Here is a 26,755-nt window from a genome sequence, read left to right as displayed (position 1 = left end):
CAAAAGAAAGAAAAAGAAAATAATTTTAATAACATAAAGTGTATTTTGCACATAGACACCCTTGGATGACTACCCCCAGAGGTATAATGCAATAGTCAGTTGCTTGAAATTACTTATAATGAAGACTTTTGAAATTGGGAATGTGAGACCAGAAGCTGTTTTATAAAGACGATCAAGAAAATGAAGGCATAGAGGTATAAGTGGATACGAAGTGAAAAGCGGAAGCGGGTTCTATTCTTATTTGAAGCAGGGTTAATATACCAAGACAGATTGCAGATTGCTGGAGTAAAGGAAAAAGAGGTGTGATGGTCTTGCAAGTGACCTGGGTGTTATTTATAATATTGTGTGAAAGCAGTTCCCCATGTTATCACATGAAACTTTAGAATAATGATGAATCACTGGAAATACATCTCTTATCTTGAAATCTCTCCACATATCAAAGAATACATTTAGTCCCTGATACTCGGATGGCCTTCAAAACCATATCACTGATAACAGCCAAGGACAGAGGGCATGGCGGGGTAAACAAAGTAGGAACCATGTGGGAGACCTCTGGGGACAGGGTCAGTTCTTACTGCTATGCATACACTTCTCTTAAATATCGAACTTTTTGTGTAACTGCTTATAAGAATGTTTTATTATTAGCATTTATTGAAGAACTACTTATTTCTAATTATAGTGGGTTTAGGCTAGCAGGGTATTTCAGAGTTACATGTGATCGTTATTCACTGTGCTTCATACAACTGGTAACATTCCTGGCTCCCCAGATTCTTACGACAACCAGAGGGACTGCCATTGTTTCCAGAATGCCCCTTGGGAATGGGAATGTTGCTGAGAACCATTGCTTTAGTAAATTCAAAAGTAGGAAATATCTGATTTGTCACGGTAACAACAATATCAGATGAAGTCGTCATAATGTGTATCTTTGGATATAACCAATGCAGTGATCAGTGATGGACAGAGTAAATATTCTTCCTCAATATACTTAATAAAATAGTAATGACATGAAAGATATTTAAGTTCTATGCAAATTAAGATAAAAAGGGTCTGTATAAAGTTGAACTGGCATTAAAAGGAAACTTTAATGAGTAGTTAAATTACTTTAAGCAAAAGAAAGCCTACTTTTTCCTTTCTGAAGGTGCGGCCATCTGGAATTATGGATGTTATAAAGCTCTTTCCCAAGAGCCTGAAATTCAGCAGTCTGCCTTTTAACCTTTTAGATCCATCATCAGCCATTCACAGTGTCTTTCAATCACTGGCATAGGGCTTTTCCAGTTGGGTCTAGAGAGCCATTGTAATGGGGACCTCCTCATCACCTCTTTGCCCAGAATTCAGATAACAGATCTTGGGGTGCGGCTGGGGTTGAATTTCTGCTTGAGAGTACCCCTTCATACACACAAGATCCTTTGAGCCCATTCAGCCCATCATCACTGCTAAGTCTGTTCAGAGTTGGGAGCACGCGGGACACTGAACAAAAATATAAACTCATCTCCTATAAAGGGGGGAGAATTCTTTGAGAACTGTGCTCAGCTTTGGGGGGACACACTTATGTGGATTACAGCGATGTCACAATTGCGTCTGGACAGGGTGAGACGAGGACATGAAGTCTTATAATTCACATCTTGTGATGTAGCTCTTTTCTGTCCTTTTCTGTAAAGTCATTTAACACCTCATGTGATTATAAAAGCCACTCTGAGCCCTCACCTGGCCTTTGCTGCCCAGGAGAGCTGCTCACAGATGAGCTACATCCTACTTTGCAATGAGTGAGGCTGCTGGATCTAGAGGATTAGTGTTGAGGCAGGAGGCTCCCTGGGTGGGGGAGTTTGTGGTTGATTGCAGGACTGGGTGAGTTCCAGGTATAGCATGACCCCAACAGAAACTACCAAGAATGTGGAGAGGGTCAGGGTCGTGTGTGCCTAGGGTACCTTCCCTAACACCAAGAGAGAGTTCTTTAATTATGTGTAGTTTCAGTGCCTTAAAATTGGGATATAACGACCTTGAGCACCACCAGTAGCAAAGTCTGGCTTTACTGGGTAAGACGAAATCTGCCAGTGCCTCTAGCAGTTCCTTTCAAAATTGATCCTTTGTCAGTAGGCATTGCTGTCTGAACAAGACCAAAGTTTTCTTCTACAGGACACCTTGGATAAGTCCTAACAACAAAACGAATGCCTTAGAGAATTTTCCTGTTTGACATTGCTCTTTAGCAGTTGCACCTACTTTCCATAGCTGATGTAACGGCTTTTTAGCTATATCGTTGTCTTTACCTTTTGTTATTCTTAATCAGCATACAGTATGAAATTATAGTAAAAATTAACTATCCTGAACTGTCTAACTAGATTTCCACGTAAAAAAAGAAAAATTGTTTATTTAATCTCTTTTCAAATTGCTTTATATACTGTCTTCTTTGCTTTTTATAATAATATTTTTCTGCATTATAATTTCAGTTCCATACTAGAGTCACACCTTGATGCAGTACAGAATTTCAGGTAAGCTTTTAACATTGTGCCTGTATGTGAATAAATGAGAGAAACTATATTATTACTGCTCATTCTTAAGCTTCCGAAAAAAATCTATCTTAAATAAAAACAATATGTACATTATGAAAAGAGTAAGTGGAAAATATCTACTTGTTGAAATATCAGATTATAGTTATAATATTTTATTGGGAAAACAATATGATTAAGATATATTAGATTTTGTTTAATTTTATATGATGTGAGCGTGTTACAAAGGAAATCTCACCAATCAAAGAAAAGTGCTAATTTTATTCTCTAAAATATTTTGAAATAACTGACTAGAAATTTGAAATAATAAATCTTAGACCTTTGCTTTACTATAAACATCAAACTAAATTCTAAATATACTGGAGTCGAAAATAGAATTAAATTATATAAAACTGTATAAAAATCTAGAAAAAAATAAAATTAAGTAGTTTTAAGACAGAGATAACTTTCCAGCCTTATAAATAATTATAGAAACACACACACGCACAATAAAAGACTTATGACAGATTGATTGGCGGGATGAGAATCAAAGCAGACTAAGAAAAATATTTGTGGGACTGTTTTTTTAAAAAAAAAAAGAACTAGTTAAGTCCTGCATATTTAAAGGACAAAAGAACAGAAGATTCACAAGAGGAAATGTAGGTAGTAGATAGAGTTACTACTGAAGTCATTGAACATTAAAATAACTACAGAATTCCTTTTGGTCTTTTAAATTGGACCTTCACAAAGTAACAGTGCGAATACCCAGTGCAGGCGATGGTGTGGCACATTTATAAATTAGTGGTAGTGTTTAATTTTCTTTAGCTACCAGACACTTATAAAATATAAGTCTATCTAATCCTCACAGTTACCTGACACATTAGGTGGGGAGTTTGCTTCATCCTCCAGAAGTGGAAGCTGAAGCTCAGAGCAGTTAAGAAACCTGCCTGTGGTCACAGGCAGTGTTTAAGCCTTGGCCTCTCACTACCAGGTCATGCTCTTTCTGCCACACCTCATTACTCCTCAGAATGGTACAGCTGTTTTGGAAAGTCATTCAACAATCTATAAAAATGTTTATAGTTTTTAAGATAATAATTCTATTTTTGCTTATCTGCTGAGGAGATAATTCAGCATATGGTAAAGTCTGCATGCCCCCAAATATCGATGATAATGATAGATAATGTTGAAAATTCATCAGCAACTTCAGTTTTCAGTAAAAAATTAATTATGATACATGTACTTAAAAAGCTGTTTAAATTCAACAATATGGGAAATAATAGTTTTCATTTGTTATGTGAAATTACATATGCTCTGTAGCTACAGGTAGATAATTCATTATATATGAAAAAATGTAAGATGTTGTGATTTAGTAATGAATGATGAATGATGACATTTTTCTCTTTATGCAATTAAAAAATTAAATATCTGGACGTTTAGACATTGAAAGGAGAATTAAAGTGACTATGGAACAAAGGCAGAATGTGAATGTGCTTCTATGTATGATTATAGGCATAGAATTTAAAACCAAAGTAACTTTTTTAAAGTTACTGTTTTATTAACATATAACATATGCAAAGAAAAGTACTTAGATCATAAGAATACAGCTCAGTGAATTTTTACAAGTGATCACACTCAGACCAAGAAAAAGAACGTCGTAAGGACCCCAGAGGCCCCCCCGTTGTGCCCCATCCTGGTGACCCCCCACTCCCATATCCTAAGCATAGATTTTAAATGGCACTGAAATACACCAAAATGTTAACAGATCCAGTGTTTAGCTAGTTAGGACCATGAGTGATCTTTGTTTTCTGTTTTTCTGTATGTTTTAATCCTTCTCCATGGTAATGAATTTTACTATATTTTACTCTGATTTTCATTTATGATTTGCTGTCCAACTATGAAGTCATAAATTGACTCTTACATTTAGTCACATAAAATTCCTCCTTTTGGAACTGGCCTTTGCTATTTGAATTTAGGAATCGGGCCATCACCTTTGCTCCTTCTAAAGTAGAATAAGAAATAAGAGTTAATAGATCGAAGGTAGCTCTCACCCTGCATGTTACAGGTCTCCTCTGTTGCCAGGCGGCCCCTTGGATACTGACTATAAATCCGTGTGTTAGGACTCTCTCTTTTAAGCAGAAGTAAAAGCAAACAGTGCAGTCTCCTCCCCTTTTCCCTCACACTGGCCTGCATTTTGCTGCTCTCCTCCTTCCAGAGGGGACTGGCCTGTGCCTGTCTCCAGAATCAGGCCTCACCGCTGGCTTTGGCCACAGCACAGCAAGAAAAGTGACAGGTGTAGAAGGATGGAGGTAACCCAGACACATCACCCACTCTCCCACAGGGATTTACAATGCCTGGTTATGCTGTTAAGATAACTTTAAGCCTTGGTGACGTCTAGTTGTGAAGAAGGCTGTTCCTCAGTGTCACCACTTTGGAGAAACAGAAAGTAATAAGGTCCTAACCCAGCAAGAGGGGCTCACACAGAGACAGGTTTACTCCCTCCCATTGCAGAATCTCTTCCTACTCTAAAGCAGCCAGAGGCTGAGAGGCTAGACAGAAATCTGTTTTTGTCATCTAAAATAGTTATTTTGTTTAGTACTTGAGATTCATAATATGTATTACCATTTGTTTAAATGACAGTTGGTAGAATAAGTAAGTGAGGTGTGGTGCATTTTACCATAGAGGCCTTTTTCGGTTCTTGGTTCACAGGCACTGAGTCATAGAACCTGTTTCAGGGATCCCCAAAACTACCTCAGGTCCTATAATTCGCCAGGATGACTCAGGACTCGGCACATAGTCATACTCATGGCTATGGTTTATTACAGCAAAAAGACACAAAGCAAGATCAGCAAAGAAAAAAGACATATGAGACGAAGTCTGGAGGAAACCAGGTGACAGTTTTGAAGAGTCCTCTCCTAGAAGAGTCATACAGGACATGCTTAATTCCTCCAGCAATGAGCTGTGACAATGTGTATAAAATGTTGTCCTCCAGGGAAGCCCTTTAGAGACTTAGTGCCCAGGGTTTTTATTGGAGGCTTGTCACATAGGCACTCTTTGCCTAGCATGTACCAAAATTGCAAGCTTTCAGAAGGAAGGCAGGTACTCAGCATAAACTCTGTTGTTCGTGCAAACAGTCCAGGAACTGTGAGCCGCCTCTTATCAAGGAGTGGTGGACACCTCCCCTTATCCAAGGTGTCTGACGCCAGCCTAGGGCACCTTTGCTAGCAGGACTTTCTACTGATGGCAGCCTCCTGGCCTGCTGTGTTTACTCTTTCTGCACAGAGCCTTAGGCCAATAGGGAATCAGTGATAGGCTAGCCTGTCTTCAGTTTTCATGTGAGGAAATCGAGATCCAGAAAGAGTATGTGACTTGTCCAAGGCTCTACGACTCTGCAGTGGTTTAGCCAGGAGCAAGCCCAGGTGTCGTCATTCCAAGGCCAGGGCTCTTGCTTTATAGAGGGTCAATTGTATTATTCTTAAATATCTTTAAGTTACGGGCCATAATAAAATTCATTAAACACTTTGCTTTCTACCCATTTTATATATAGTTATATTTATATGGTGACCCAGCCCATCGTTACATAAAACCTAGTAGCCTACTCTGTGTACTTCAGAAATACATCAAAGTACAAAATTTATACAAACAGAACAATCACAGTGTTTAAACAAATAGAAGAAAGACTAGAAGGAACTTTAACAAACGTTAATAGTGATTGCCTCTGGGTAGTAAGATGACAGATGAATATTTTTTTTCCTTTCCACTTTTTTTTCTCTAAATTTTGTGTGATGCGCCTGTAGTATTTTTAAATGGAAAACTATATTTTTTAAAAGTAAACTTGAGAGAGGATGCGCTCCTCACGCTAACCTTCAGTCTCCCAGTCACAGCTGTCATTCTTCAGTGTCGTGGCAGCAGAGAACAGCCCCTGACAGTGGGCTTGTTTATCAGAGGAGATAGAGATGGGTTCAGCCCTTAGAAGGGCATTTTGGAAATTTCTAGTGGAATTGCAAATGTGTGGTTTTATTTATTTTTTTATTTTATTTTAAATAACTCAGCAATTCCACTTCCAGGAGCTTATCCCATAGACAGACTCATTCCTATGCACAATGATACTGTACAGGATTATCACTGCAGCCTTGTTCCCAGTAATAAAAGGACACAGCCTAAAGCCCAGGGTGCGGGCTGGTTGTTACTTACTGTACATACACATATTAGAATAGTGCACAGTCAAAAGGACAATGTTGGGTACCTTGGAGGAAAGATACAAAGTTTCCATTGTTTATACTGTTTGAGATTCTTATAATGTGTTACTCTTAAGAGGATACCTTTTATGTTCTTTTTAAAAAGGTTAAAATTGTCTTAAATGACTTTGGCAAACCTAACCCAAAGTGGGGTTGCAGGGGATGGTATTTTGCCAAACATTTATACATGTAGAAAGGAGAGAACTTAGAAAAATTCTTCATAAAATTTCAAGTCTTTCAAAACTAAAGTTGGATTAGAAATCTAAAAAGTGAGTATATCAGAGAATGTTAAATTTCTTAGGAATGACAGTAGTGTGATTACACAGGGAGATGTCCTTGTTCGTAGGAGACATACTGAAATATTCAGGATTAAAGTGGCATGATATCTGAAGCTTACTTTCAGAATGGTCAGCAAAAAGTGTATGCACGTGTGTGTGCATGCATGCATGTGTGAGGAGGAGTGTGTGTGTGTGTGTGTGTGTGTGTGTGTGTGTTTACAGGCAGAAAAAGCAAAGTGGTAAAATGTTAACAATTATTGAATCCAGGAGGATGTATCAGTGTTTGTTTTGCTAGTCTCTTAACTTTACTATAAGGTCGAGACTTTTCAAAATAAAAAGTTGGAAAAAAATAAAAGATTTTTTTAAAAAAATCAATGAGCTAGAATTCTGAAAAACAAAGCAATTACAAAGCACTTATTAAAGAAATCAATTTCAAATTAGTCTTTCTCTCTCCACATCTTCAGCCAGCCAGCCAAACAGAAACGGGTTGCTTTGCGGCTGCAGGTCGTCCTAGGTTTGAGCTCGACAAAACTTTGCACAGGCTGCTGGTTTGCTAAGCTGTTTCAGAACCTAGAAGTACTGAGAGTAATCTTTTCTTTGAAAGATGCACTTAACAAGGCACGTCCTTTCTCTTCTCTTTCCTCTCCAGTTCCGAGAGGAATCCCTGCAATAGTTCATTGCCACATGACAGCAGGAGACCAGCCAGCCTGATTGGCCAGGAGGTTATTCTTGTCTTCTTTCTCCTACTCTTGTTGGTCTGGTTCCTGAATCGAGAATTCGAAGTCAGCTACCGCCTTCACTACCACGGGGACGTGGAGGCGGACCTTCACCGCACCAAAATCCAGAGCATGAGGGACCAAGCCGACTGGCTGCTGAGGAACATCATCCCCTACCATGTGGCTGAACAGCTGAAGGTTTCTCAGACCTACTCCAAGAACCATGACAGCGGGGGAGTCATCTTTGCCAGCATTGTCAACTTCAGTGAGTTCTACGAGGAAAACTACGAGGGGGGCAAGGAGTGCTACCGGGTCCTCAACGAGCTGATCGGGGACTTCGATGAGCTCCTGAGCAAGCCAGACTACAGCAGCATTGAGAAGATCAAGACCATCGGGGCCACGTACATGGCCGCATCAGGGCTGAACGCCACACAGTGCCAGGACGGCAGCCACCCGCAGGAGCACCTGCAGATCTTGTTTGAGTTTGCCAAGGAGATGATGCGCGTGGTGGACGATTTCAACAACAACATGTTGTGGTTCAACTTCAAGCTCAGAGTCGGCTTCAACCATGGGCCCCTGACAGCAGGGGTCATCGGAACCACCAAGCTACTATATGACATCTGGGGAGACACCGTCAACATCGCCAGCAGGATGGACACCACGGGGGTGGAGTGCCGCATCCAGGTGAGTGAAGAGAGCTACCGCGTCCTCAGCAAGATGGGCTACGACTTTGACTACAGGGGCACGGTGAACGTCAAAGGCAAAGGTCAGATGAAGACCTACCTTTACCCAAAGTGCACGGACAATGGGGTCGTGCCGCAGCACCAGCTGTCCATCTCCCCAGACATCCGAGTCCAGGTGGATGGCAGCATCGGACGGTCTCCCACGGACGAGATTGCCAACCTGGTGCCTTCCGTACAGAACTCGGACAAGACGTCTCTGGGTTCTGAGAATAACACGCAGGCCAAGGACTGTCACCTGTCTTCAAAGAGACCCTGGAAAGAGCCTGTCAAAGCCGAAGAAAGGTGTCGATTTGGCAAAGCCATAGAGAAAAGCGACTGTGAAGAAATGGGGATGGAAGAAGCCAATGAACTCACCAAGCTCAATGTCTCAAAGAGTGTGTGACGCAGCGTCTGAACGCTGCTCGCTGCGGTGCTCTGTTCGTCGAAATACAATAATATTTGTCTTGGCTGTTGTGCGTTCCAAGCACCACAGTTTCCGTCCCTGGACGTGGTGTCATGTGGTCATCGCAGCCCTAACTTCTGTGTGGATCACAGTTATTCAGGGTTCACTTCCATCCATTTCTTTCCTTTTTCTCCCCCTGGAACCTTCTCCCCTTGGTATAACCGTTCAGCAGCATGGAGAACAAGTGCCTTCAGGGCTGGCATGGCTTCGGAGTCTAGGGACAGAGGCCGCAGGTGGAGATTGTGGCATTGGTGGTGTTGGACTTTAAAACAAAAGCTGTGGTTAAGATATCATTTTCATTGCTTTTTCTCACAAGACACTTTTCTTTTTTTTTTTTGCTAATACAATGTTTTTGAGGTTTGTTTTTTTCTATATACATAATAGTGTTTTCCAGTGACCTGAGCTTTCTATGTAAACATATACACGCACACACACTTGCATTTATGAATCTGAGATTAAGTGCCAGTAACTCCCTGAGAGGAGGTGTCGGGGGAGGGGGTGTGGGCTGAGAACAGCAGTCAGCCAGCAACCAGGATGGCCCAGCACCCCTCCCTCCCTGCGGCTTCCGGAGCACCTGGGCCCTTGTGGGCTGTGGGTGCCCCGCTCCCCACACCTCCACACACAGGCCAGAATTCCAGATGCTAACCGATAGCCAAGTTTGTGAACCCAGGCCTCAGGTATTTAAAAGCTCTTTTCATTCTGCCCCCATGGTGAGAGGTCTTCCAGCTGAGAGTGAAGGTGTATGTCTTGGAGGCTGACTCATCTGAGGGGGAAATGAAAATAAATGGCCGAGGGTTGCATTTATTTATTTATTTATTTATCAGAAAACGTGTGTGTTTCAGGGAAGGGGCGCCAGGTCAGTCTGGTGAAGGGAAATAGGCTCGGGGGTGCCGCAGAGGGCACACAGCAGAAGCTGAGAACATATTTGTTAGTGCTTTAGCCACTTTGGGTCACCTCCCCCACAAGAGGCCAAGCAGGACCCTACGGAGCACTGCCAGCTCTCAGGGTCCGAGAAGCTCTCCACCACCATTTTTTAAATGAACACCGCTTCTTCTGCCCTGCGTGCCACTGCGGGAATCGGATTAGAACCCACCCGGCTGGGTGTGAAGCAGAAAGTCCAGGCAGAGCTAAAGGGTGGCAGGTAGTGCCGGCTCGGTCCTGGCCGCCACACATTCAAGAAGTGTCTCCATCACTCCCATTCTCAGCATGCACAGGGCCTGTCTGTGACAGAATCGGGCCTGGTGAGTGAATGCCAGCCCTCTTTAGATGGAGTTCTTGCACTGTATGTTGGGACAGAATCGTCTGGATGCAAATGAGATGTTGAACCAGGGGTAGTATGGAAACCCTAGGAAACTCACTTCTGTGCTACTTGTTGCCAATCCTGCTTATAATTACGTTTTGCCACGTGGAGTCTGAAGTTTATGTAGAACTGGACTCAGGCTAGAGTTGCCCTGTCTAAATAGTAATTTTTAAGATGACACTGACATACAGCTCATGGGATAATTCAAGGACTAGCTACTTCTCTGATTAAGGTCTTCACCGATGTGCCCTGTGCATTCGCTTTTGACTGGTAAACCTGTGTGTAACTTTCACATCTGCGTTAAGTCCCGCTATCACTCCTCCTCAAATACAGAATCTGCCACTTCTGGCATCACAAAACATTGATTCTGATCAGCCATCTCCCCAGGGGACATACATGGGATGACCACCCAGCTGTGCAGCCATAGCCAGGATCTCGACAGCCTGGGGAATTGAGAGCATTCTCAGTAACTAAGATTTTTCTTCAGGTTTTACTGTCACTTCGTTGTTCTTCCAATGCCGGAAAATGGATAGTTGTGACAATACCTCTTGCTTCTAAAGAATGTATTCTTATACTGCAGAATTTTTATTTTTTCTTAAAAACACTACCTGATGCTCTCCTTGTCCGTAGGGATTGTGGGTGCATTCGGGGTTTCTTCCATCAGTATTAAGGCGTGTGTTTTGAGTGTGGCCCTGTCCCTTTGCCTTCTTGCCCCAGGCTCTAGCTTCGGTGGGACCTGAGGGGCTGGGCAGTTGCCTATGAGTTACCGATGTCTCTCTCTGCTCTTCTGCTCAGAACGTGTTCTACAAAGCTCATCTCTGCACACACTTCCTCCCTGTCAAACTCTTTTTTTTTTTCCTTCCCTGCCTAAAAAGGTGTTTAGGATTCCTGACCCTGGGAACCCAAGAAGCTGCAAACCGCAGGGAGAGAATCATACCATCTGGTGGTCTGGTTCAGCATTGTGCAAACTGGAGCCTTTGACAGACGGCTCGCCTAGAGTTCAAAGTTGTCTTTACAAAATGTCCTGAGCCTTCCTAAATAACCAGTCCAGATGTGCTCTCTGGTCCTTCCCAGTTCCCCGCTCTGAAGTATACCTCAACGCAGAACCGCAGAATCTCTGCAACGGAAATGCTGTGCGTCTCATCCGATTGGTGTTGAACAGATAGTTGCCGAAGACATGGGTTTCTAAGCAGCGGGTTCAAGCGCTGCTGATGCGACGGATGCATTCTTCAGAGTGGCAATACCTCTTCTGAACTTAGGGCAGGAAGCAATACTTCAGAATTGAATGTGTGTAAATAGTTGCTTTGAGTTGCAATTGCTATTTTCTTGGCCCCAGGTCAGATCAAATTATATATATGTACAAACAAGCACATAATTTTATCCAATGCAAACAAATGTAGAGCATCAGTTATGAAACCCTTAAGTAGCTTGAAGAGTCGCACAGATTATGCAACACCTGCACACGACTCCATTAACACTGACTTCACTCGTGGAGACGACACCTGCACATTTGCACATGACATTGAGAGCCAAAGGGCCGCGTGCTTCCCATTACATGGGCTGTAATAATTTGTAGTTTCCAAAGATCTGTCTGCGTTTGCATTTTTAGAATTCTGAGGAAAGCATTTTTTGGTTGGTTGTTACGGAAAAAATCACATCATGCCTAGAATCTGAAATTAAATTAGCAAGAACCAACTGTTTGCGTTTTCTATCTTTCCTTTGCTCTACTCTTTTTAAATTGTTGATTCTAATAATTTCAAAATGCATCTACTGAAGAAATGGACATTAAAATATTCTAAAATCTAATTATTTGGCGCCTCGTATTCCCTCATTGAGAAGATCAGTACCCCTTCAGAGATTGGGGCACCCCTCATTTCTTGCAATTTGTGGCTGAAATAGGAAGATTTGTGTTTCTGTCACATCATGTCTTTGACAACTGAAAAAAAAATGCCATTTGTATATGTGTTTGGGGTGGGGTTTATGGACGTATTTGCTACAGTTAACTTTGAGAAGTATTTTTACGTGAAACGTAAAAAAAAATAAGGTTGCAGGACTAGTTTCGCTTGTGGCGACATTCCCTATTAGGCTTTCTAAATAGTTTTTCCTGCAATATCTTAAGAATAGACTGAGAAAATGAAGTATGGTTTCTGAAAAGATGTGCCCACATAGCCTCTCCCTCGCAGAGTTTCCAGGAGTGCCTGTATCATGAGGAAGTCACAGAGCCTCTTCCCAGAAACACGCACATGCCATTTATACATATCTTAGGGGTTCACAACACCTCTAACTCTGCAGATATGCTGGAGTCTAGAGGCTTTTTCCATAAAAGGTGTTTCCTGGTGGCTCCAGTATTTATGAGCAGTCAACACACAAGATCCTCTCGTAGACTCAGCGAAGGGAGATGGAGATGTGAGCCCGTCCGTCTTTGCTCATGAACTCAGAGGGATCAAGCTTCTAGGTGATTCTCTGCTGGAAGCTGGTGCCAATGAGGACCTTTCTTGATCTGGGCATTTTTTTCCTCCTGAGACTACAGGCATCCCTGGAACCTTTCCAGAGATTAGGAAATGGTGGTATTTGCTGCATGGAAGGTCTTATGAGAACATGGGTCTCACTACTAGAAAGAGCAGCCAGGAACTTAGAGGATATTTCTCAAACAGTCCAGAAAGGCAGCCTCTAATTTTTGCAGTAAGCCTCAGAACTTCTCATTTGTGGTTTCTCCTTAGTCTGAAATCTCTTTCACACGTGGTTGCTTTGTTCTGCTGTGGGAATCTATCGTTGTGGCCACCTGGAACATATCCCAAGTTCCAGGAAACGGAAGCTAACTGGGAAAAGAGATAAGTGAGAGGAAGTGATTAAGAAAAAGTACACACTTGCACACCACATACGTGTAAATTTTAAGTCTCTCCAAGTGTCTATTTTTATATGGTTCCTTTGTAAAAATTCTTTCTTTTTTTTCTTTTTTTGAATAACATGTCTCCGAAGAGTTGTTACTATATATTAGAATAATTTAAGCTTGGGGAATTCTCATATTCTTGCTGAGCCTGAAAATTGGAACAAGTGAATTAAGCAATCATGTATTGAGCAATCTGAGTGCCTTCTGAAATCTGTCATCAACAGCAGCGATTCTTAACCTTTTTCTGGCTCACAAAGCCTTTGATAATTTGATAAAAGTTGTGGCTCCTTTCTCCAGAAAAAAATGCACATAAAAATAAAACCTCTTAATGTTCCATATGATTTCAGGAGTTCCTAGATCTAAGTAAAATACCCCTGATCTGCAATAACTAGGGGGAAAATGATTTTTAGTGATAATTATCTGCAAATCCGGTTTCCAAGCACTTACGGACTCTTCATCGGGCACTTGATTAAACGCTGCTTATTTATATAGGTGTTTCCCATAATTACATTTTAGTTTTACTTCTGAGTTACCTAAATACATTTGAAGAGCCACTCAAAGAGCTTTTCAATATATAAAGTTAGTCAAATTCTTCCCAACAGATAAGTAACATTTAGCCAGTATTTACTGAGTACCTACTATGTACCAAATAATGCCAAAGCTCCTTTTATTTAGGTTGTTAAATTAGTGGTGATACTTGAGAATATTTAAGGAACAGAGTTGATTAGAAACTGCTTTTCATGATGGATTTACTGTTATGAATTCCACCAGTTAACTGAAGGGAAGTTCAAGACACCAGGGATTACATAGTCGTAGCCTTCTCTTCATTGACATTTTTAAACAGTGGTTCCTTAGTGTCTTCTATTACAGATTATGGGTTTATGGTCTTATAGATTGTTCAGTCTTTCAAAAGAGCAACAGATGAGAAATGTTCAGAGAAAACAACTATACCAATTTATGTTGGACCCTCAGTGAGCGGGGGGGCACTCCACGTGGTACTCATAAGATCATACACTTATTTTTGAAATAATCCTCCCCTGATAGTGATTGGAAGCCCAGCACTAACGTCTCAGAGCTGGGTGGAACAAGGCGCTGGCTTGGACTAGTTTGGCTGGTGGGAGCTTTTCAGGAATAATACGGCCCAGGAAAGCGTGTCCCTGCTCTCCTAATGAAGCACGGTGGTTGGAAGTCTCTGCTGACCCTGTGTCCGCCCTGTGCCTGGTTGGGGTGAGGCATCCCAGCTTCCAGCAGTCTTCTGAAAGAGCTGCTTTCTTCCTCTTCCTCTGACCTTGATCTGAGCAAACAAAAGCATTGCCCTCTAGGTTGGGTGGGTAAGGAATACTATCAGAAAAGAGGAATTGTTTGGATTATTCTGGTGATTCTGGGAAAAGTAAACAGAGTAGGAAAGGGGAGTGATTTTGACTTGCATGCTCTGCTTGGACTCCCTTGGGCATAGACATCCTTGTGCCCAAGGCAAACCCCAGCGGCTTACATGCATTTCCTGCTTAAGACTTCCATCTCTCATTCTCCCCAGCTTCCCAGCCCTTGAGGTCTTCAGAACTGGCCTGGCAGTCTTCCGACTGAAGACCAGCCCTCCCCAGCACTATCTCTTGTGTGCATGGCCACAAGAAGGATGGCCATTCTTCTCCCAAGGACACATGTGCCTCTATCCCCATTCCACCGCCATCTTTAACCTCCCAAGTAGGTTTCAGTGCCCTGCCATTCTCACTCCCTAACTTCAGGAAATAGATAAAACTATAGCAACATTATTAGTAGACACTTTATCAGTTTAAAGAAAGTAAGCCTTTAGATGCTAAATTCAGTTCTTGCATATGCAAATATGCCTCTACATGTGGTCTCCCATTATATGATACATTTTCACCAAGGAACTCAAAACACCCTTTCGTCCTAATGATGCCTCATCAAAGTAGGTAGGCAGAAGTGTTTTTTCTGTGCAACTGATTTGAAAACTGAGGTTTAGAGCTGCTGAGTGGCTTGCCCAGATTCAGCCCGTTGTCCATGATTTACAACTACTCAGAAGACAGAATGCTGCAAATCCAAATGATCTAACTTCTTAGCCTCCCCTTTCCTTTGCCAGGAAAGAAACAAAGCATCCAAGTGGTGAAGTGGAACATTGTGCATTTAAATGGTGAGAATAGACAGTAGTCAGCAAGTGACCAACAAAGTAAAATATATCTTCCCTTCCCTCTTCTCTGCTGTTTGTAAGACTGGCTACTTGAATTATATGTTGGATATTTAAGTTATTATCTAGTGTATCTAGCACACACTAGATATTATCTAGTGTTATCTAGTGTATCTAGTATACACTAGATATTATCTAGCATTATCTAGTATTATCTAGCATACACTAGATAATACATGGAAAAATAGAGAAGTTTTAAAATTATTCAAGTGTCTATAAGGACTTGTGTCCATGTGCTAACAAAGACCATCAGGGAAGAGAGGCATAGTTTGCAACACACTGGTGCCTTCAGAAAGATCAGTATAAAATACAGTTTATGTTGGTGTCTTATACTACCTGCCAATTTAACAGAAATGGATCATGTACCTTTCATTTTTTTTCTATTGATCGCACAATGAATTTTTTATTGTGTATAATGATAGGTCATTTTTTAAATAACATTGTCATATATCTGTACATCTCCAGTGTTTCATGAACATATTAGAGGGAAAGAAAAAACTAAATATTACTTGGCTATTTAACTCAAAATAACATAGAACATAATCTGAAACTTTCACACCAATTTTGGGATTTGGGGTAAAAACACTGTTGAGCACAGAGGACTGAGAAAGCCAAGAGTTTACTTTTAGAAGCAAGTTTTATAACATGGTAGATTTGTGGACCTTTTCTTTGGTAGTTTTGGTTTGCCGGAATGATATAGCTCTTCTTCCTCAAGAATAAAGACTTCTGGTGGCATCACAGATACATTTAGAATATTCATTAGCACAGAAGAATATGGTTAAATACTGTCCTTGTCTCCTATATATGTTAATTGCATGACAATTTGTGCTTCCCAAAAATTTCCTATCAAAGACTTTCATAGACTTCTCAAATCCTAATCTACCATGATCCCTGGAGAGCATTCGGATTCACTTATATGTTTTTTTAACATTGGAGAATGTCATTTATATGAAGTTTCAGGAAATTAATTCAATAAAGCCTAAGAAGATAAGGTAAAACTATCTGAAAAACAAAAGTATTTGAAGCAGTTATCCAGATAATTTAGGATAAAAGCATCTTTTTTTCCTAAAATATTTCAAATGGGACAAAATTTATTGAATTTATTACACACATAGTGATCCAAATTCTTCAAGTCACTTTTTTTTTACATAGCCAGTACAACGGGCTGCTTTGATCCTTTCAGCATCTGATTTCAAAATTTTCTCACCTCCTTCAAATGTGCATTTTTTTTGGCAGAATTACAACAGACTCAGTGCTTTGCGAGAAAACCTAGTGTGTTCTAGTGACTAGCCATTCGATAGTTACTAGAACTCCACAAGAGTTTGCCCATGTTCCCGACTGGTGGCTTTTGTCACCACCTCAAACACAAGACTTTGGGCCTCTGTGCCCATAGCAACAGCCCTGTGGATGACTTGGAGCATGAGCTCTGCCATTGCCCGCGTGAGCATCTGATGTGCCCTGAGACCGTCTGGCAGCAAGGAGGAGACTGGCCCTTCCTTCTTTCAGTTCCTCTGAAATGCAAGAAGACAGCCTCCAAGCCCCAGCACGGCGCCTACCTTCTTGCTGCCTCTGGCTTCTTGGTGAACGCTGGTGCCTCATGTTCTGCTTGTAACACTTTTCCTGGTCCACTCTTCATTCGCTGGTCCAGCTTGAGATGTTCCAAGCCCCTCGCCATAAATTGCCACCAGGTCCTGGGCAAGCCTGTGGCACCCACTGCCCTTCGGAAAATCGCCTGCAAGCCCTTTCCGGTTTCAGCCCCAAGAAGCCACCAGAGCGGCAAGCTGGGCATCCTGGGTCTGATCCAGGCCTAGGGGATCTTCATCCCTCCAGTCCTGGGCTGGCCTAACAGCAGTGAGCCAGACTCTTGGGACAGCACGAAACCCACAGAGACCCCAGCCAACCCCACCAATGATCCTGGGGTCCCTAAAGCTGTCCTTGAACTTGGGCAGGGACAGAGCAGAGGACCAGCTGGGAATGCCCAGAAGAGTGGATGTCGAGTAAGTGCAGTTCAACATTCAGTGACATAACACAGCAGGGCTCGGCTCCCAAGCAGCCCTTAGCCACCTCTGCACCCCTCAAGTGCCGCAGCTGCAGGAGCGCCATAAGCCATCAGACGGGGTGTGCCAGCAGGGCCTCCGGGCGCACCCTCTTCACACTACAGCATTAAACTGAAGCACCAATAGCAACACAAATGAGCACCGAGTGAAATACCCAAAGCCTTAACATCCTCTTGGAAATCCTCTGTCGAATGCATGATTTGTAACAGATGGCATTCTAGGATTTAGCCATCCCTGAGATGATCCAGTTACTAAAATCACCTTCCACTGTCTCAATCCACGTAGTTATCCTTATACCAAAACCGATTCTGTGAGGCACGTGAGTGGTGGTGTAACATGACGCGGTCACATCGCCCCATCCAGCCTTGTCTTGACAGGTTGCCAAAGCATGTTTTCGTTGTTGACGGTGTAGTATCACTGTGAACAGGTGACATGGTTTGTTCAAATAGCCTTTGACTTGTGGGTGGTTGTACGTTCTATCCTAAAGCTGGCATTCTTTCACACGCTGACTGAGGCTTCCTACGCATGGGCATTGCATCTTTTTATCATGAAATATAGAAAGACGTCACAGAACATTATTATAATCTTTCTGTTCCAAAGCATGGATAGTTTTCTTTTTTAATCATATTTTGCAGAAACTGCTTGTGGTTCTTTCTTTCCTCCCCTCCAACCTTCTTCTCATCTACTTTCCCATCTCTTTTCCAGAAGATAAAAGCACTGCTGAGAGAGAAACTCAAAGTTTCCTTTCAGTTAAAGGAGCCTAATTGTAACTAAAAAATGAGAAACTGCTTTTACTCTGTCAACCAAAAACAGGAAGAATTGTATCTGTGAAATTATTAAGGTATCGCTATATACAGATAAAAGCACATTATCTTTCATTCATTACTACATTGAATGTATAATCTATTGTATATTAAAATTTTACTGTATCAGAGAAAACTTCACATTATAGATCAAGAAAAGCTGGGAAAATAATTCAAAATACAGTATAATTCACTAATATGTTGTTGTTTGTTTATTCTGAGCTTGGAACAATTTCAAGTAAAAAATGTGGTCCATATAAATTATTGACCAGAAAGTGAATTTATCTTCAAAACTTAAACCTCTTTTTGATGCAACACCAATTCATGGAGCTTACCCATGTGCGTGCACGGTGCAGTCCGGGGGATCACAGACTGGTTTAATCCAGTTGCAGGCGTTTGTGCTGCAGCCCTCAATCCAGCCCACCTTGTGCTGGGCTGCCATCAGCTCCCCTTAGCTTGAGTAGAAGTGTCTAGAACACATAGTGTAGCTGCATGTTTTCAGGGCCTTGATGCCACCCTTGGGATTGGAAGGTTCAGGGGCCCCTCTCCTCAAGGAGGAGGAACCTGTGCAGACAGGAAAATATAGAAAGAGCAAAGAAGTGGCCTCTCCCTGGGGTCTGAGGCTGAAAGGGAAAATGAAACCTCTACATTACGGAACATGGATGGGATGCACTCGTGTATAATGTATCTGGTGCCAACTTTCTCTGTGATTTCGCTGGAGTTTGCTCAACACTAAGCTGAGCTCATGGACAGGAGTGAACCAAAACTTGTTTTCTTTGGACAGCTTTAAGCAAAAATAGAAGAAAAGGGCTCATTTTTTCCAATGAATTTTTTTTTTGAGTGGGAGGGGTATCCAATAGTACAGATCCAAAGTAAGTATGTATTCACTGGCCCAGTTTCCCATTCTTTTAAGTTGGAAGTGTGACTGCCAGCTCCCTGGGTTGTCAGAGTACGCTGAAAACGAGCCGACAAGCTTAGGCGCCCGGGAGTCAGAGATCGCTCTTTCCACATGTGGTTGGGTCAGATTTCCTGCATGGTCTGTTCTAGGTGTAGTTCTTCCCTCTAATTTTGACTTTTTCAGCTGGTGTTAGGTAAACAGGTGTGCGAAGCTGAGGACCAAACACAGTACAAGAGAAAGTGTGCTCCCCTTGACAGGAGATTGGGCTTTTGTATTTATTTTTAAATTCAGCCCAATTATCTAGAAAGAGAACAGTTTTGCTCTCCTAGCCGCTGAGGGATGTGCAGGGAGGTGAGGAGATAGATCTTTAAATGTTCATATGAACAAATGCCTGATGGCTAAATTTTTTGGTTCATGAAAGAAACATGTTCACCTCTTTTTTTTTTCTGGTTATCAAGCTCTTATGAAAATAAGAAAGCATCTCTTTAAATAGAATCATGCCCTGAAAGGGACCCCTTTGCAGGCCAGTGGCCCTCCTTAGATTGAAATAATCATTCCAAGTGACACCTTGGACCTGCCCTATATGGTTGGAGACTGGGCGTTCCTTGTCCATTACCATCTGGAGAGACAGCCAGCATACCCAGGCTGTCACATTCTTTTGAAAAACAAAGTATCTTATGTAACAAACTTATAGCCAAAGGGGTCTATGAGCAAATATTAAAACTCAGGGCTATCATTCTCCATTTTTAAAAGGGTATTAGTTTTCATTTGGATTTATCAATTAGTTTTGCTGGAGGGCTTTTTTTTTTTTTCCAATTAAATTAGTCACTCTGGTATTGTTGTGAGGCAGTCATTTAATTTCATGGCTTTCATAGGTTTACAGGAACATAAAAATATGATGCCAATGAAATTCATTAGAATTCTCCATTATCTTGTGGATTTAGTGCCCATCTGTCTTGCATATGTTTCCAGTGGTGGCTTACAATGGTCCTTGCCACATATTGGCCATATGCCTATTTACTATGCACATGTGGAAACATGCATGCATCTAGACCCAACAATGGTCGTAAAATAAGGCCGTCTCTGACGTGGATTCTAAACCCCCACGAAGGAAAGTCACCCAGAAAAGCACACAGACATTAGTGTGCTCTTGAGAATAGATTTAGGAACAGTCCTTCCAGCTCAGCGAATGTCATTTTGTTTCTGTCTGCTCACCCTTTCATTTGCAATAAACCTGACAAAAACTTCCAAAATGAAAATGAGAATGTGCTTATTTGAAGGAAACATTGGCAGGCAGCCACAGACTCAAAGGACGCAAACTAATTTTGCTCTTGTTTTTCTGCCAATAACTCCTTGGCTCCTGTGCACTGTGCACAGGCAGGGCCTGATGGGGAATTCTGATTGATCAGTTGCACGCAGGCTGCCGGAAACCCTCAACCTATGGAGAAGGTGATGGGTCATAGGAAAGTGAACTTCTCTGTTCCTGAACACTTTAGCCTCATAGTCACAGCTCTCAGCCCATAAAGACAGTCCCACTGTCCCGGGGGCAGGCAAATCACTCAGCTTGTCTGTTAGAGAACATGGACTTTATGCTGTACACCAAATGCAGTAAAGTTCATTTAAATCTGGTTTATCTGAACTACCCCCTGCCCCACAACCCCCAGTTAGAGGGATCCTTCACTTTACCAAGGGATGGAGGAGAGAGGAAAGAAGGGAAGGAAGGAAGAAAGAAGGAAGAAAGGAAGGAAGGAAGGAAGGAAGGAAGGAAGGAAGGAAGGAAGGAAGGAAGGAAGGAAGGAAGGAAGGAAAGAAGGAAGGAAGGGAAAGAAAAAGCTTGCAAATGCCTTTATTACTTTTAAAATGTATTTGCTTTTTAAATTCATTTCTATATCATGTTTTCAGAACACATCTCTTGCAGTAAGTGCACTTCCTCTGGTAATATAGAAGAGCTGAAGTTTTATACCCTGTTCCCAGGCTCCCCAACAGAGTTTTCAGCTGAACAATGCAAAGCACGGAGTTTGGTTTGTTCCCTCCATGGCTGCCTGGGGGTGGGGATGGGAGCATCCTGGTTTTCTGAAATGAAAGACTAATCTGGGGCCAAAGGGGCCTTAGAGAAAAGATTCAAGGTTCTAAGAACACTTTCACTAGGCCCCACTGGAAGAGTGGGTAGAGATGAGAGAAGAGAGTTTAGCCCCTCGTTAAACTGTCCTGGAGGGGGTTGGCCTCAGAACCAGGAATTTCCACAGGAAGGGGCAGCCAGGTCTCAGGGAAGACTGCACCAGGCATAAAAGAGGCACGTTGGACAGAGGCTGGCTGGTCTCTTTAGCCAGAAGGCCCAGGAGATCCTGAGGAGAGGCCAGGGCCACCAACATGCTTCCCAGGAAGGGAACTCCCCTCCTGATCCTGCGAGTGGGTGTTACTTCACCTAGATGTTACTTCACCTAGACTCCCCTCCTGATCCTGCGAGTGGGTGTTACTTCACCTAGAGAAACAATGGCAGCTGAGTGTCCAAGACCCTGGGTCCTGGCCTGAGTCTGCTGAGAAATAAGCTCTTTTGTCTTATCCAAAAGCCCTTCAGGGAGTTGAGGTGACTTCACGAGAGTTCTAGGAGTGAGCCCCAGGAATCAGCTCTGCAGGGCAGGCCCCTCACCATAGCAACACGTAGCCCCGCTGTGGGACCTGGAATGTTCCAGAAACATGAAAGCCTGGGGTGGGTGGGGAGAGAAGGGCTCAGGAGCAGGGTTGATGGCAGAAGGAAAGAGCCGCTGAATGAGGCTCCTTTCATGCAGCGCCCCAAGGCTATAAATAACAAGGCAGCTGCTCAACAGCTGGTGCAGAGAATGGTCTGGTCAGAAGTGCAATAAGAGCAGCCCAACTGGGTGCACCTTTAAGTGCAGGAATAACCCTAGACATCCCTGGAGGGAACTGCGAGGCTTCCCTCCTAGGCCTCCTCTCCTTACACCTGGAACCCACAGCTGGTTCAGGACTAGGCAAAAGAGACACAGGGTCTGCCGAGTGAGCCATCATAGCTAAGGAGACTGCCTGCTGCCCTGGCCATGTTGTTAGCACATTAGTGTTGGCTCTTTTAAGAAATATTTTTCCTTTTTATTGAGCTGTAACTTACATCAGTAAAGCACACATCGCTCAATAAGTCTTTACGTATTTATACACAAATAGAACCATCACCCAGATCAAGGTATAGGACATTTCCAGCACCTCAGGGGACTCTCTTGTGCCCACGTAGTCAATACCCCATCATCTAAGGCTAACTACTGTTTTCATCTCTGTCACTATAAATTGTTTCTTCCTTTTAACTTCATGATTAATTCATCTCATTGGAATCCCACAGTAAGTTCTGTTTCCTGTCTGGCTTCTTTCACTCATTTACACACATGAGAGATTCCTCCATGTGTGGGTAGCAGAGCTTTGTTCTTTTTCATTACTCTGTAGTATTCCATTGTATGATGAGGCCATGCTTTATCCATTCTCCTGTTGAGGGTCATCGGGCCGTTTCCAATTTGGAGTTATTGTGAATAACACTTCCAGCAGCAGTTTGGTCAGTGCTGGCGTACTTCAGAATAGGTTTGGAAGTAAATTCTGGTGGGAATCTAAACTGATGCATCCTCAATGGAGGCCAATTTGGCAATAGCTGTCAAAATTAGAAAAACACATGTCCTTTGGGAATTTATTCTGCAGGTGTGCTCAAACATACAAGTGTCTTCTGCACATCATAGCAGTTATTTGTGAAAGCTAAAGTTTTGCCGTTTTGTTGTTGAGTTTCAGTATTTTTTATATATTCTGGATACTAGGCCCTTACCAGATATATAAATTGCAAATATTTTCTCCCATTTTGTATGTTGTCTTTTCACTTTCTTGAAAACATCCTCTGATAACAGAAGTTTTTCATTTCGATGAAGTCCAATTTATCTATTTATTTTCTTTCATTGCTTGTGCTTTAAGTGTCATACCTAAGATTCTATTACCAAAATAAAGGTCATGAAGACTCACCCCTGTTTTTCTTCTAAGAGTTTTATGGAACATAATCCCTACTTCTTAAGTGTGGGCTGCACATCATGACTTTTCTCCAAAAAGCACAGTATGGAAAAGAGAATGAAAGGAATAACTTTACAGTGGAAAAACCTGACAAACTTATGTCAGCCAGGTGATCCAGGTCAACATCAATAGTGATAAGTCGTGTTGATAGCATGGACCCTTGATACAATGAGAACGGCACTGTTATAGGCTGAATCATTTCTCTCCCCAAGTTTATATGTTGAAGTCCAAACTCCCAGCACCTCAGAATGTGACTGCATTTGGACACAGGACCTCTAAAAAGGTAACTGAAGTTAAATAAGATCGTTGGAGTGGGCCCTAACCCAATAGGACTGGCGTCCTTAAAAGAGGAGGAGAGTAGGACACAGGCACATAGGGAGGACCATGTGAGGACATAAGGAGATGACAGCCATGTGCAAATGAAGCAAAGAGGCCATAGAAGAAACCAACCCTGCTGATACCTTGATGTTGAACTTCTAGCCTCCAGACTGCGAGAGAATAAATTTTTTGTTGTTTAAGCTGACCTGTCTCTGGTGTTTGTTATGGTAGCCTTGAACAGATAAATTTAAGCGCTTTACCTCTGCAGTCTTCCTCTCAAAAATTCATAACTCCATTTCGATCATGAGAAAAACATCAGTCAAATCCCAATTAAGGGACATTCTACAAAATAAAGTCTGAGAAACCATGACAGCCAAGAAAAGCCTAAGAAGACATGACAACTTAGTGTTACATGGTGTCCTGGATGGGATGCTGTACAAAGGGCATTAGGTAAAAAAAAAAACTAAGGAAATCTGAATAAAGTGTGGACTTCAGTTAATTGTGACAAATGCATTATATTCTTATCGATGTTAATAATAGGAGGAAATTGAGTGTGAAGGATATGGAGAATCTTCACAATTTTTTCTGTAAATATAAAACTATCATTAAAAAGCTTATTTTAAAAACAGACAAAAGGTTTGAATGGACATTTCAACAAAGATATACAAATGGCCAATAAGCACATGAAAAGATGCTCAACATTGCCATTCATTAGGGAAATGTAAATTAAAAGTACAACTGGATGCCACTTTATACCCACTAGAATGGCTATAATCAAAAAGAACAAGTGTTGGCAAGGATGTGGAGAAATTGGAATCCATAGGCATTGCTGATGGGAATTTAAGATGGGGAAAAAGTTCGACAGTTTCTTTAAATGTTAAGCATAAACTTACCATAAATATCTAGTAATTCCACTCCATATATGAACCAAAGGGCCATGAAAACATATATCCACACAATGACTTGAATGTGAATATTCATAGACATATTATCAATAATAACCCCAAATGTCATCAATTAATAATGGATAAATAAAATGTGGTACATTCATACAATGGAATATGATTTAGCAATAAAAAAGAATAAAATTATTTTTGGTCAAGACGGCATAGTAAGTAGATGCTGCACTTGCCTTCTCTCATGACCACATAAAAATTACAACTAAACTACAGAACAACCATCATTGGGAGTCACATGAGGTCTTGCTGAACAGAAGTCCTACTACTGAAGACATACATAAGAAGCCACCTTGAGACTAGTAGGAGGGGTGGAGATGCAGAAGGGGCTGGTCTCACACTCACGTGTGGCGGTCAAGAAGTGGGATGGTTATCTTGGCTGCAGAGGTTCCCCCCAGGCCCACATTGGGTTCCCAAGCCCAGGGTTCCAGTGCCAGAAAGAGAAGTCTCCACAACCTCGGCTTTGGAAACCACAAGAGATTGTGCCTGACTGAGGCAGAGGGCTGTGGGAGTCGCAGACATTCTTCTTAAGGGTCTCACACATGGACTTACTCGCTGACGGACTCTCTTGCTCTGAGCTCCAGCACTGGGGCAGCTGCTTAGGGAGTGTCAGGAACATACAGGAAGAAACTGAGTTGTCCGGATTCAGGGAGAGGGCTGAGGTGGCTTTCTCCCAGGCAGAAGTGCTGGCAGAGTCCATTCTTCCTTTGTTGAGCCCTCCACCCTCCTCGCAGGCAGAAGCAGGCAGCCGCCATGTCTGTCTCCATCAACCTGGCTAACACAGGTCACACTGCCCAGGTGATTCCCTGAGACCCTATCCCATGCAACTTGTGGGCCCACCGAAGCTGCCTCCAGTGTTTTTTTTTCATACAAAGGACCTGTCTTTGCTCATGCTGTGGACTTTCCTAAAATCTCTCAAAGATTCACAAAACCCAAATAAGCAGCATCTGGCCTCAGCATGCCCCATGACTTTTGCTAAGCATCCCCAAGCCCGGCACTAGTAGCAACTAGCCTCAGTTCATAGCTTGGTTTTTTGAGGCACTTCTGTGGATTCCTTGGTAACTCTTACCAGGTGACCTCAGGCACTGCATAGACTGTGGCTGAACTTGGCCTATGGCTGGACCCCTCTCAGGAGGCCCTTGGGCTGGCAAGCCTGGCTGTGAGAGCACCACCCAGGGCTGCATTTGAGGTGGACACACTCAAAAGGCAGACTGGGCAGGCATCGGAGCCCTGCTAAAGTGAATTCGGCTTCATGGGACCAGCCCTTCACTGGCCAGTCCTCACAACCAATCAGCCCAAAAGTCAATCCCTCTCACTGACATACAGATAGCAACCAAGGCTCAACTACAACAGGAGGGTACACACAACCATACAAGGGACATACATGGAGCACCCAGCTGAGATGACTAGGGAAGACTGCACCACGGGGCCCCACAGGACACCTACTACATAAGTCTGCTCTACTAACACTGGGAGACTTAGGAGCCCTACCTAATACATAGAAACAAATACAGGAAGGCAGTCAAAATGGGGAGACAAAGAAACATGTCCCAAATGAAAGAACAGAACAAAGCTCTAGAAAAAGAACCAAAAAAAATAGAGATGAGCAGTCTATCAGATACAGAGTTCAAAACACTGGTTAAAAGGATACTCAATGAACTTAGGGGAAAAATAGATGAACTCAATGAGAACTTTAATAAACAGATAGAAAATACAAAAATGGATATAGAAAACATAAAAAAGAACCAGTCAGAAATAAAGAATATAATAACTGAAATAAAGAATTCATTAGAGGGAATCAACAGATTAAATGAAGCAGAGGATCAAATCAGCAATTTGGAAGATAAGGTAGCAGAAAACACCCAATCAGAACAAAAACAAGAAAAAAGAATTCAAAAAAAATGAGGATAGTTTAAGAGGCCTCTGGGACAACATCAAGTGTAACATTCACATCATAGGGACACCAGAAGGAGAAGAGAGAGCAAAGAATTGAAAACATATTTGAAGAAATAATGACAGAAAACTCCGTAACCTAGAAAAGGAAGTAGACATACAAGACCAGGAAGTGCAGAGTCCCAAACAAAATAAACCCAAAGAGTCCCACACCAAGACACATCATAATTAAAATACCAAAGGTTAAAGACAAAAAGACAATCTTATAAGAAGCAAGAGAAAAGCATTTAGTTATCTACAAGGGAGCTCCCATAAGACTGTCAGCTAATTTCTCAACAGAAATTTTACAGGCCAGTAGAGATTGGCATAAAATATTCAAAGTGATAAAAAGCAAGGACCTACAACCAAGATTACTCTACCCAGCAAAGCTATCATTTAGAATCAAAGGACAGATAAAGAGCTTCCCAGACGAAAAAAAAAAAGCTAA

At 42.2% G+C, this 26,755-nt stretch overlaps 1 protein-coding gene across 1 annotated transcript in view; it reads left to right on the top strand.

The window, feature by feature from the left end:
* The window catches only part of ADCY9 (adenylate cyclase 9), a 108,099-nt gene extending 96,206 nt beyond the window's left edge, over window positions 1–11,893 (top strand). The window contains exons 10-11 of the mRNA XM_039885188.1: window positions 2,445–2,486; window positions 7,646–11,893. Coding sequence (XP_039741122.1) covers window positions 2,445–2,486; window positions 7,646–8,837 — 1,234 coding nt within the window. The 3' untranslated portion in view covers window positions 8,838–11,893. The remainder of the gene's footprint in view (window positions 1–2,444; window positions 2,487–7,645) is intronic.
* The last annotated feature ends 14,862 nt before the right edge of the window (window positions 11,894–26,755 follow it).

This window comes from Pteropus medius, unplaced genomic scaffold (genome assembly GCF_902729225.1).
Source record: "Pteropus medius unplaced genomic scaffold, Ma_sr-lr_union100, whole genome shotgun sequence".
Taxonomy (NCBI): Eukaryota; Metazoa; Chordata; class Mammalia; order Chiroptera; family Pteropodidae; genus Pteropus; species Pteropus medius.
Note: the sequence above shows the minus strand (reverse complement) of the source record. Positions and strands in the feature narration are given on the sequence as shown.